The sequence below is a fragment of the Homalodisca vitripennis genome, chromosome 1 (genome assembly GCF_021130785.1).
Source record: "Homalodisca vitripennis isolate AUS2020 chromosome 1, UT_GWSS_2.1, whole genome shotgun sequence".
NCBI classification, from domain to species: domain Eukaryota; kingdom Metazoa; phylum Arthropoda; class Insecta; order Hemiptera; family Cicadellidae; genus Homalodisca; species Homalodisca vitripennis.
The window spans coordinates 20,816,447-20,829,728 of record NC_060207.1 but is presented as its reverse complement, the minus strand read 5'-3'; the positions used below and the strand labels follow the sequence as shown (position 1 = coordinate 20,829,728).

General features: G+C 32.6%; 1 protein-coding gene across 10 annotated transcripts in view; it reads right to left on the bottom strand.

Moving 5' to 3' along the window:
• LOC124357879 (cAMP-specific 3',5'-cyclic phosphodiesterase) overlaps window positions 1–13,282 on the bottom strand; it is an 809,095-nt gene that overhangs the window by 10,692 nt on the left and 785,121 nt on the right. For all 10 annotated transcript variants that reach the window (XM_046809970.1, XM_046809977.1, XM_046810019.1 and 7 more), the window contains 6 exons: window positions 9,346–9,510; window positions 6,604–6,703; window positions 5,907–6,061; window positions 3,947–4,069; window positions 2,732–2,914; window positions 109–223 (listed from right to left, as the gene is read on the bottom strand). In XM_046809970.1, coding sequence (XP_046665926.1) covers window positions 109–223; window positions 2,732–2,914; window positions 3,947–4,069; window positions 5,907–6,061; window positions 6,604–6,703; window positions 9,346–9,510 — 841 coding nt within the window. The remainder of the gene's footprint in view (window positions 1–108; window positions 224–2,731; window positions 2,915–3,946; window positions 4,070–5,906; window positions 6,062–6,603; window positions 6,704–9,345; window positions 9,511–13,282) is intronic.

Sequence of the window (13,282 nt, the reverse complement as noted above, 5' to 3'; positions counted from 1 at the left end):
GTTTACAACAAGATTAACATTCTGACTGGTTATTATGCTCTTTTATTTCTGCCAGGGCGTCAACAACACTCAGTGAGTGATTTACAGATGAGTGAAAAATGAACTTACTTTGGTACCAGTCTCTGTTTTCTTCCAGCATGTCCAGAATATCCTGGGCATCTGGGTGCACCAGGTCTGCCCATGTCTCCCAGAGAGGGTGAACGATGTAGTCGATAAATCCAACCTACATACATGGACAACACAAGCTTGAGTTAGTCATGTTGTAACATTATGATTATTAATCACAACAGAATACATCTTGTGTGAGACTGCAAGAAGTATAATACATGGCAAAAAGTTGAAAAAAATTTAAATATGGACCAGAAAAGTTACTCAGAATGTGCGTATGGTTTTGATATTTGTTCAATCTCTAAGCACTATTCATTATTTTAATTTACTTATATTAAATCAATGTAAATGTAATAGTCTTTTTTTAAAAACTATGGCCTTATATTCAGTGTGTCATTGAAATTTCATAAGCATAAAGAGTGCCTGGTTATTTAAGTAGAAACTTACTTGTTGCCAATATGACACAAGGAACAGGCAATAATTTCAGGTACTGATATGGTTTCAGTAGTAGAATTGGTTACCAGGAAACAAGCAACAGATTTCCCATGCACATCTAAAGTTTGGTTGAATTTGTAAATATGCACTTCCTTTTTTGGTTTATCTAAATACAAAGTATGTTGAAAAAGTAACCCGTATATCCATAAACCCATTTTTGTCACATGTTCTGGCACATTTTAGTAATTCAGCAACTTTCTTGACTTCATTTATGAACTACCTACTTAAGAACTTGCTGGATTTCATTTGGGAACAAATTTTGATGCAACACGTTTCATACCCAAAACATTTGAAAACATTTCTTGGCATGAGCTAATTGATATGCCAACATCATCAGCAATTTCTCTGATTGTAATAAAGTCATCGTTCATAACCATTTCTTCTACTTTTTCACGTTTTTATCAGTTGTAGATTTGCTGGAGCGTCCAGAGTATTTGTCATTTTCAATGTCTTCACGGCCATTTTTGAACCATTTACATCACTCATAAAACCTTGTTTTGCTCATATCAGATTCATTTCTCACTCAAAACAACACAAATTCTTTGATCCTTTTTTCAACAGTAAAAAAATTGCTGAGTTTATAAAACAAATGTAACCTTAGCAGCTGCCTCCGAAAAAGTAAACAATGAATACAACTGAAAATTTTATTATACTTAAGGAGTATGAGTACTAATATAATACAAAAAATCTTCACAATCTGACTCTCTAAAACACGTGAAACTTAAAAATTCCCGTTACATTTTGAATACACCTTGTACAACCAGAGAGAACTGCTATGTCTCCGTACTGGTTGTGTCATACTACTCCTTATGGGAAAAGGTTGAAATGAATGAGTAACCGTTTACTTATTCAGCAACCAAACAATAGCTTACTACCACAGTGCAGCACGAGTAACCTGTTACTCATGAAAAGATACCCATTTTTATCAATCTTTTATAAACATTAGCTTTGTAGGAATACAACTTTTATTTCAGTGAAACAAGAAATTAAAGAAATATAAGTAAAGATAATGATTTTGTAAACTTTGCATATTATTTAAATACGACAAAACAAAGCAGTTACTCGTGACGCACTAACATTTTCACATGCATTTCTGCTCAGTTCTCAATAAATAAAACTTCAAGGTAATATAGTACCATAATGTGTAAATGTACCACTTGGCTTTTAAAGAATTCATTTAAATAAATAATCAGTTGAAGTTTGTTCAACCTTGAGATTGGTCCAAAGAAAGTTTGCAATATCCTTTATTTTGTCTTGTAAATGTAAACATAAAATAAAAAACTGTAAAATAGTACTTTTCTGATAAAGTTTGAAACTGATTTGTTGCCTATACAAATTGAATGTGGATTGAGAACACTATGGATGAAATATGTAGTGCTGTGTTGTGTTTTGTGGTTAAGATAATATTACAAAGCATTTGGGATTAGCGATTCTTTCTCCACATATAAAGACCATCATGTATTAGTATCGGTATTTAGATTTACCTAAAGATTTCAAAAGGAATTAAAATTTATCTTATCTTGATTCAAGTTATGGGGAGCTAAACACACATGTAAGCAGAATATTTTGGTACAAATCAGATTTTTTTTTTCTTAGGACAAGAAGCTTATAAATTGCACTTAGTCCTGTTAGAACCTTTGCGCTGCTTCCGGAGTGACAGGATATTCAGGATGGGTAAGGTTAGGGAGTAGGTGCCGCCTCCTATCGAGATCCATGAGGAAGAATTAGGGCACTACATCTCAAAGTCGTCCCGGAAGAAGGGGAGGCCAGCTCTGAACCAGCCTCTCCAGTCAAAGTAGGGAGGGGGGTGGCACACTCTTGTTGAGGTTAACAAGAACCTCTGAGGTAAGGGAACAAACCCCACCAACTCCAACAGTCATCTTCCACAGTAGACTAAACCTATCGAATTGCCCATGAACCCCAGAATCTCAACATTTGCGGTTAGTGATGTGCCGCTACTGGACATCCATAAGGTTGCCCAGATTGAAGTGGCACATCGGTTTTTGCTGTGCCCAGTGGTGGGTTCAACTGGTAGGTATAAACCAGCCAGAAGTGATCCCTGCTGGGTAATCAGTTGATATTAGAGCATGTTAATTTCAATGATTGGCAAAGTTGAATAATTCCGTACCTGAGATTTCTCAATAGTGGCATTGTGTCGATCACACATGGGGCTGATATCCATATTAGCTTCTCTCTCCTTGTCTCCTTGCTGGAAGAACTCCTCCATGAGTAAAGCTACCCATTTCTTGTACTGCCAAAGTGGCTTTGTGGGATTGCTGAGGTCCGCGCAGTGCACCAGGTTCTCCAGTACCTTTGCACAAAATCATTAGTAATCAGTAATAAAGTACAAGACCATCCAACAAATTCACTGTATTCTTACAAGGTGAATATACAAAATAACAAATAAAATCTGGAGAAGATAAGACAACTCACAATTATAAAAGATTTTCAGTAAGAAAAGAAATATTTTTATTTTTATACGACAAGATGATACAACTGGTTTTTGGTTAGGTTATTTTTTAATCTCATGGAAACAACCCTCAAAACACTTCAAATATATTTATGGTCTTATATTATATTATGGAAGATATGTCTCATTTTAAAGATAAGATTAATATGTATCTAAATGCTTCTTAGTCTTTTAAAAAGTGTTTTTTTTTAATATTTAAACATTGAAATAGAAAAAATTTAGATTTTTCTTCTGAACCACATATAAAAAAGAATTTGGACGTGTATGAATTATTTAAGCATCTTTAAACTCTAAAATTATTTTATGACTAAAAGTAAAGTTATAAAAGTTTTTAAAGTTTATCATTAATTTTATGGAGCTAAACTAAAGGTAGATGCCAGTATCGTTGACTTTAAGATAACTTTTAAAAAGGCATTTAAAGCGTTTATAGTTGGAATTTTGGGCAATTTTGTAACTATGTAAAGGTTTACTTTGTTTACATGAAGTATGAAATATATAAAGGAATGATATTTACTTGAATAACATAATAATTAAGTAAATACAAATTTTTATATGTATTAAAAATCATTACCTTCAATTATTATTCATGTAAATACTGTAAAAAATTATATCCTTATATTCAGCCATTTTCTTTGAACACTTCACAATACCTCTAATTAATATTTTAGATGCATACATATTTAGGATTGATACAGTATGTTCTAGTTTTTCCTGATTTCAGGAAAGTATTTTAAGACTATGACTATATTTGTTTAATTCAACAAAATGACCTCAATAAACATTGATAGCATAAAGAAAAGAAATGAATACATGATTTTTAATTTTAGTTATATTGTAGCTAGCTGATATTTAATCTCCTGGAACACAACTCACCTGAATCCTGTCTGTGTAGTTATCGAGCAGAAGGACTCCTGATCCTGCCACCTTCTTTGTTTCCACCATGGTCTTTAGATCGGCCAATAGACTCATGTGTTTTGACATGTCAGTTGATAATACCTAAAAGTACAAATGCAGAAATTTAAAAGTGTAGTAATAATACCCTTTCTTTTGTAGCCTAAATTCTTAGACTCACATGATCATGACTTAAATTATGAACAGGTATTGACTAATTGTGTGTGATCATATAACTGGACAGTAATAAATATGTAGTTTAGTTGGCACCCATTGTAAAATATTGTCTGCAGATTAATTGAATTTACTGTTTATCATAATTTATTTAATCATAACATTTTTTATACATAAATATTACTTGTTATTGAAATAAGTACTCTGGTTTGAAAATAGATCAGAACAATTGAATCAAATAGAAATTGTATTACTTAAAAACAAAGTTGTTGAGGTTTTTTAATGTATATAAATTGGCAACTCTAGGTGCACCATTCAATAAATTATAAATAAATGTATTTGGAGAATCGTATTTTTAAGATTCTGTTTAAAATAAGTGAGAGGCATTTTAAGTACAATAACAGTAGAATTTTCGATATTTAAAGAAGAAGTACTTAAAATATGTAATAATATGAACATATATATAACCTAAGTCAATTTTACTGTTGCCCAATTTAATTTACAATATAGAAATATAATCCGTAAGGTAGCTTCATAAAAGAATTGAACATGCAATTTTGGAGAATGTCTGGATGGATAAACATGGTATGATTGTTTTAACAAGAGAAGAGTTGGAGATATGTAATGTGTATTATTGTTGCACCAATTAAAACCAATCCTAAGAGAAAAGTGTCCATGAATGGCAATGGAATATTATGAGCGGCATATGGGGATCAACCTTCCCTAAAATTCTGTTTTACCTTATACCTGTAAGAGTTTTTCAGTCCTAAATAGAATTAAACCATTCCAAATTCAAACATATTCCATTCTTGTACATATTAACACGTGCGTTTTCACATATTCTTAATATTTTGTACTTTCTTTTATTCTTAACAGAGTATGCTCTTAGCTCCTAAATTATCCACCTCTAAAATAAATTACGGAGTATGCTTCTGACATCTGGCTCACAAAAATTCTCTTACCTATCACATAAACACCATTTACCGTTTTGCAGCTTGTTCCTTTTAAGTATGTCGCAAAATTAAGGAAAGTGAGTTTGTTCATATATAAATCCATGTTTTAATAACCACAGAACTGTAATTATAGATAAATATATGATACTTTACCTTGTCAACACCTCCAAAAATAGTTTTTATAGAATTATTACTGTATTTTTTGGTACGAAATTCCCATCGTCAGTTGTATAAAAACGCAGAAGATAAAAGCATGTAAAAATAGCACATAACAGAACACACAGATTCAATAAATAAGATATATATAAGATAATTATTTGAGTGTCTGCGCTACCAGCTGGCATTTTCAGAGCCGGAGTTGAATGTGTGTGATAGGCCTACTATCTAAGCTTACCATACACTATTTATAATGTATATGTCTTATTTATTGAATCTGCGTTTATTATGTGTTTTTTATATGCATGATAATGAGACTTTCATCCTGAAACATGTAGTATAATAATTCTACAAAAACGAATTTTGGAACTGTTGAAAAGGTAAACTATCATATTAATTTGTCAATTCAGTTTTCATCATATATTTTCCACTACTCCCTGGATTTTGGTTTCTCAATTGTTTATCTTCCAATATAAAAATTGCTGGTGAGAGTAGCAACTGTCAAAGCATTTTAAAGGTTCCTAGTGTATCCTATCCTTGGTGTTCTCCCAGAAAAAAAAAAGGAATGTGTTCATATTACTCTTCAACTGTATGATGTTAATATATGGACTAAAATCTATTAGATACCTGTAACGTCACCATACTGTTGTACAACTTACCATGTCTATAACCATTTTTCTAAGTGTTTGTCTTTGTTTTTTGCTAAGATTCACAAAAATATCACATCCGTCATTTTGTAAAAGTTTAAAAGCAACGGCTAAATGGTGATTCTCAAGGACCGACTCATCATTGTACATCAATGCTAATTCGGAACCTGAAACAAACAATAATTTTTTAAACATGTTTTCATAACTTTTAAAATAAAGAAAGTTTATTTGTAACTGTATTTGTTATATGAAAGTTATTCAGAAATCAAGACCCTATTTCTTTTAAAAACTAAATTATAAAATTTTTCAATAAACTTGTTTATTTATGTTTTTACTCCTTTCTGTATTTTTATACAGTTTCTATTTCTAAATCATATACTTCATTCCATATTTAGTGATTTTATATTCACTAATAACAGTCATATATTTAATGACAACAAATTGAATTGTATCTATGATGTCTATTGATAATAAGTGAATTGACAACCAAACAGAATACAACAATGCTCCACTCTAATTCTGACTGCAACAAAAAATTACCATTATTCTCAGAACAGTTATTCTATGCTATTTAAATACGATTAAACTACAACATAATGGATCAGTATCTCTGGACTACATACATATATCCTGAAGTAATAAAATGGCAAATTCAATGTTTAATAAAGAATGTAGATGCCGTTAGATTCTAAAACATAGAAATCCTTACTTGAATTTACAAGGAACTGGTTTGTTAATCCTGGGTGATCAACGTCGTGAACCGTAGCTGCAAATAATGCTGCCATAATTTCTAAAGGAGTGAACACAGACTGCAACAGAACACAAATACATCCTTTCTTATGGGAATTATATCTAGATTTGACTCTTTGACACTTGATAATGCAATAAACAACGGATACTAAGAACATTACTAAGAAGAATATACTACTAGTAAAGAATGCATAATGAACACATATTGCTTTAACCCTTTGCAAAATAGGCCTTTAAATGCACATTAATCACTAATTAACTGTTGCACAATAAAACGTTATTTCACTAGTATCATAGGTTACATGCAGAATAGTTCAGGTAAAAGGCCACTAGCTTTTCTACCACTCTTACTGCCACATGTGATCAGCCCAGAATCGTTTGTTCTTCAACTTTAGGATTTATTTGACAGAAATGGAAGAACAGCGATTTGATGTATTGTGGTGTTCTTGGCTCTATGAGTGAGAGTTTGATAATTTTTCTCATCTGAACAGAAGAGAAGTGTGAGGTACATTGTTAATCCTGCATTAGACACACTTGGTTTGAGACATCATTGAAACATCTACAGAGAGCAAAATATAACAAATAATAATTTGTGCACATAAAAAATATTACAAGAAATTAACCCTTTGAGTGCCAATATTCAATTTTACCGCATGTCAAAAGTTGGCCGAAAAGTGCCAACGTCCGATTTAACGGACGTCTGGAAAAAATCATTAACAATAAAAATGTATATTTTTAAACTAATAGGTATATTAAATTGTTCATGAAAACTGTTCTTTTCAAAATAAATTGTTATAGTACTTCTGATCAATTGACTTTAACGAAAATCAATCTAGAACTCACATATAAGAATTTTTGGTTGACATGGCTACCAGAAACAATGTGACATTAGTTTCTTAAAAGTTGTACAACTCACTCATTATTGAAGATAATGATACACATTTTTCAAGATTTATAGATAATTCAATACCCTTTCAAGTGATATGGACAAAGAAAAGGATATGATTTTTCGGTAATGATAAGTTGGTTAAAAAAAAAATTGAAATAAATTCTGCAATTTGTGGTATTGCTAAATTTTATTGAATGGTAACTTTGTTATTTTATGTGAATTAGGCAGAGTTTTCAGAGAAAAATAAAATAATTGTGTTGATACCAAACAAACCATATCAAACTGTGAATTTTTTACTGAAACCTTGCAAAATGCATTCAAAAGGACTGAAAATTTTAGGTACACCCACTAGAAAAATACCTGGCACTTTTCAGTACATCCACTCAATAAATACTTGGCACTCAAAGGGTTAACTACAAAATGTGTCAAATTTATCAATATGAAAGAAACAATATTTTTATAGATCTTAAAATATTGTATAATGGTTATAAATTTGAGTCATAAACAAACTTACAAAACAGCCAAACACACTCACTGCTGGTCTGTACTGAATAAGACCTAACAGACATCTTAGTCTCTGCGCTACAAGCACGTTTTGCGTGCTGCAGTCAAATACTGACAAACTAAAACAATACTTCCCAATAGCTAAAGTAAACATTGCTTAAAATCTTAGTTCTTAGGCCTTTGCGGTTTATGTCATAATTAACATCTCAAGTGTTCTTGTTCACACAACGTTCAAACATTTCTTACGCATTTCAATTCTTCACTTTCAGTTTGACTAACATTTGGCTTCTACAGCAAGGTCAAAATATTTCCAGACTTGAGTTGTGTAAGCAATGTTTTCTGTTGTGAACCTGTTAGATGTTGACTGCTTAAAATGTTCAATATTAAAAAAATAAAGATAACAGTAGGACCCCATTATAACAGGGATTAGGGTTCTGTAAGCCAGCTAGACAAAATGATAGAACAGACTGACCTCTCTTAAAACACTTGTATCAACATTTCACAACATTTAGAGTTGTAAAAAAATGTGCAGGTGTAAAGTTATAGAATGCACAAGTTACAAGGAGTTAATGAGTTTAAATTACTAAATATTGATCTGTTTGTCTTTTAAAATGAGATTTTGATAAATTTAATTAAGACAATTTTGTAAGGGTTGGTGGAATGATTTATAAAAGTCTTCTAGGTAGTAATTAAGATACTCTTTAATCATACAACATTTTACGTTAATACAATAGTGGTATTTATTATTTATGAAATAGGTAGTAAATGGTATTACAGTCACCTTCCTCCAAGGTGGCTTCGGACCTTCTCTCATTAAACAGATCAATGTCTTCTAAAGTCATTGGTCTCATTACGGTTTGATGGCATTACGGCATGGTCACCTGAGGAAGCATCTTCACAGAGTTGGCATCCTTCAGGAGGATCCGCTCTGTGGAAGGTGTAATGAGCAGGAGGAGACTGCTGAGCACCTGCTCTTTGATTGCCCTGCAATAGCAAGAGAGCGGTATGCCATCTTTGGTATTTTGGACAGGGGTGGTGAATTTTCTCAGGAGGACTTGATAGGTTGTTTTCGGCAGTTTGTTGAACTGCTGAAGTTGTAGACTGGTGGGCCTCATGGTGTGTTTCCGGGGTGCGCAAAAAGCCCTTGAGGCTTAAGTGCATGGCATTAGGCCGCCCCAAGGGGGAAAAAAACATACATCTCATTTGAGTGTGTAAATTTGTTGAGTAATCCTAGCTCATCTCATAGTTTTGCTGAATGAGTATTGTAAAGGTAACAAACAACATTGCACAGGGATGTTCTCTACTGACCTCTAATGCGGGGGAGTTGAGCAGAACGTTGGTGGACTGAGTGACGTCAGCTGCATGTGTGCTGTTGTGGAACGGATTGTCCTTAACATAGTGGTCTTCTAGGGTCATCATGAATTGGATGAAAGTTCTTGCAGGAATCATAAATGTTTTTAATAACTCCCGATTCTGTAAGCAAAAATATATTAAAATTATTGTTAGCGAGATACAAGTTGCACATAAGTAAAGAAATCATACTGCAGCTAATAATATTTTATGCCATTGTTATATTTTATGAAAATAGAACAATGCATTTCAAGGATTGAAATATACTATTTTCGTAACTGTGAAACTCCTAATACAAAACTCTAAACGTAGGTGTAAGAGATTTTTGACTCCTGAGGAAGAGGGTATATTCCAATATTTAAAACATAATGTTCTATTTTTGTTATATATAATTATGACAAATGTCCAAAATCTTACAATCCTTTAAAAACATCCATTATTACTAACAAACTTAAAAAAAAAATTGTTTTAAGGATATTAGCAGTACCAAATATAAACCACAAATTATCGTGTGATTTCAACACTGTTTTTAATACAAAAAATAATCATCTAGCACTTTTGATTATGCACGAGATGACTGTGATATCAAATGAACTACTACCATAAAAAATCCAAAATCATAAAGTCAACTTAATTGTCAATTAAAATATGTTTTTAACTGAAATTACTCATTTACAAAATAAGTAAATGAGAATATAGAGAATATACTCAATTTGGTATATAGAGAATGTTTCTGCTCAGCAGAGTGATGTCGAGAAGAACATTAGTTTAAATTGAGTGCTTTAGACATAGTATTAAAATATTTGCTGTGTACCTAAATTTCAATTCAGCAAATTGGTGCAATCTTTTGAACAACACAATAAAAACTCCTCATTTTACTTTGTAGGTGGCAGTGGTATAACTAGGATATGGTTTTGGAAGAAAGAGGTGAATATGAATGAAAAGCACATATACCAAACATGAGGTTATGGAATAAATCTAAATTTAAATAAATTAGAAAAGTATAATTCAAATTTAAACATTTAACTGAAGAAAACAGGCTTTTATCCAGACATTTGCCATTGTTTAAAAATTCAGTAACACTATTTTCGAGATCAACATTCTGATCTCTTCCTCGGGTGAATAACTAACCAAACACATAATTACAATCAAGGCTAAAATAAGCAAATTATACCAGAGCCTTGTGACACGGGTAAGTGAGGAATCTGAACAAACATGTTGTATGTCATCTCCGTGAACACTAACTCTAAAACATGCACTTAACTAAAATAAAACATTAATTATTAAAACTGAACTAAAGAATACAGGTAACAAAAGGTCTGCATTCACCAACCAATCACAGAGAACTGACTAGAGGCCAATAGTAAATGGCAGAAAAAAGATGGTGGCAAAAAGGAGGAAATTCTCTGTGGTCGGCCAGTGAGTTCAGACCTATTGTGATTTATATTCTTTAGTTTACTTGTTTATTTATCAACGGCAGTAGCCAATTTACACATAATAAAATATATGGTAAAAAGAATACATGCAGTTCACAAAGCAAGGTACAGATTAACAAAGAACGAGCAATAGTGAATAAAAACTCATAAGAAAAAAGTACCTAAAGCTAAAGGGATTGAATCACAATCAAATATAAAGAATAAACAATTCCTTAATCCAAAAACGGTAAATCCACCACTTATTAACTTATTAAGAACATTATTAATAAATTAATTTAATACATTTAGAACTTTAATATAATATTAAATAATAATTTAAGAACAATTACCACTTGTCCTGAAAGCAAACATGCATTTTACATAGGCTAATAAGTTACAAAATAAACAGTAGGTACACAATACATGTTAGGGTATAGTACATTAATAATAAATAATTAGAGTAAAAATAATTATCAATAAATAATACGAATAACAGTGAAACGGTGAGTAATAAATAGTAGAGCATATTACAACAAACAATAATAAATAATATGACTATCAACAGGATAAACAAAATAAATAATAAGAATTACAGAAAAAAGTATAAAATAAATAGTAAAAGATAACAATAAACAATCAGTAATAGATAATACTTAATTCAAAGCAATATATCCAACAATCCTAGTCTGAAAAGACTTCAAAGGCTCGTCTTCTGATTTGGCGGAGGCTGTCGCAGAAGAAATCACAATGTGCAATGTGGGGCAAGCTGATTTTCCAGATAGACAAATCTCGCTAAGGGACTATTAAGTCAAAGTTTGTGGAGTGATGCTTACGACATAGTAGATCACAAGATATGATGTTTATTGGTACTCTGAAGTCTAATTTAGTCAGGAGATACGAGCATTGAATGAGCCCATTTATAATCTTCCAAAGAAAGAGTACATCAGCCACATCGAGTCTTAAGGCAAGAGATGGAAGATTTAGTTCTTCTGAAAGGATTTCCAGAGCAACCTCCATTAATCTGTAGCCAAGTCTGACTGCAACTAAACGGATGAAGCGCTGCTGCAGGACCTATAATCTCAACTTCACACCAATTGCACATTTGGACCATACTGGGCTGGCATACCACACAATCTGTCTCACCAGGGGGCAGTAGAGATCATGTACATCAATATAATTGTTGATACCTCTAGAAAATCTCATTATAAAGCCAAGCATTGTGTTAGCATGTTTACAAATGTCTTCTACATGCCCAGAAATCCCATATCCTTGCCGAAACGAACTCCCAAATCGTTTATGCTATGGAGTCTTAGAATCTGAGAGTTGGAGATGAAGTAAGATTTTAGGTTTGACAATCTGATTTTATGAAAAGTGATTGTAGAGTATTTGCTGGGGTTCACCGAAATATTGTTTCTCTTACACCATTCCTCTACTACAAATAAGCTATCCTGAAGCTTTTGAGAGTTTTCAGGTGTAAAGAGTTGTACAAGTTATAAATTGTAAAGAGTTGACACTAACTACCTCCAGGAGATAATTCACAAAGATATTAAAGAGATATGAACCCAATAAAGAGCCCTGAGGTACTCTTAAAGACGGTGCAGACAGAAGAGTCAATTTTAACATATAGAGATCAATCAAAGAGATAGCTGGATATCCAAGACAACAGGGGCGGTTTCAGGGAAGGGGCCATGGGGGCCATGGCCCCCCCCGAAATACTAGGAAAGCTTAGTGTAATATTTTCTATAATCTATAAGTTCTAACAAAATTCATCTTTCAACTTCTGTAAATATTGCTTGTATCCGAAATACAGTAGGGATAATGAAATCAGTAGTGTCGTTTTTCAATGTGTCGGCCAAGAGAAATCAAGTTTTATAAAATTAACACTAGGGCGTCAGTTAAGTAGTTTGTGTGAAACTAGATGGGTAGAGCGACATGAAGGAGTAATTCAGTTCAGATCTGGGATTCGTCAGATAGTTGAAGCACTCACATCTATTCTCGTCATGGCAAGATCGCACAACTTCGTCAGTTTGCAGTGACTTTGCTCAACTCTTTATGCACGGCTGAGTTTTTTAATATCAATGATGTCATTGATTGACGTTCTAAAAGTCTCATTGCCGCTCAGTCGACTTCTACAAACACCATCACTTGACACTAAACCGGGCATCTACCGCAGTCACCAACACCATGGCAACATTAAAAGAAAGAAGGATTAAATGTGATGATATATTCAAACAAATATTTTTTGAAACCAAAGCGCTAGCAGAGGAGCTGGATGTTGAATTGAAGTTACCAAGACGTACGGGCAGTCAAACTAAGAGATCAAATCACCCAGGAGACGTAGAAGAGTACTACAGACGATCTATTTATATACCTCTTCTTGATAATGTTTGTGCTGACTTAACATCCAGGTTAAGTTATAGCTCACACTGGAATGTTTTGGCCTACGAGGAATAATTCCCACCAATATAGTTGAGGATGCC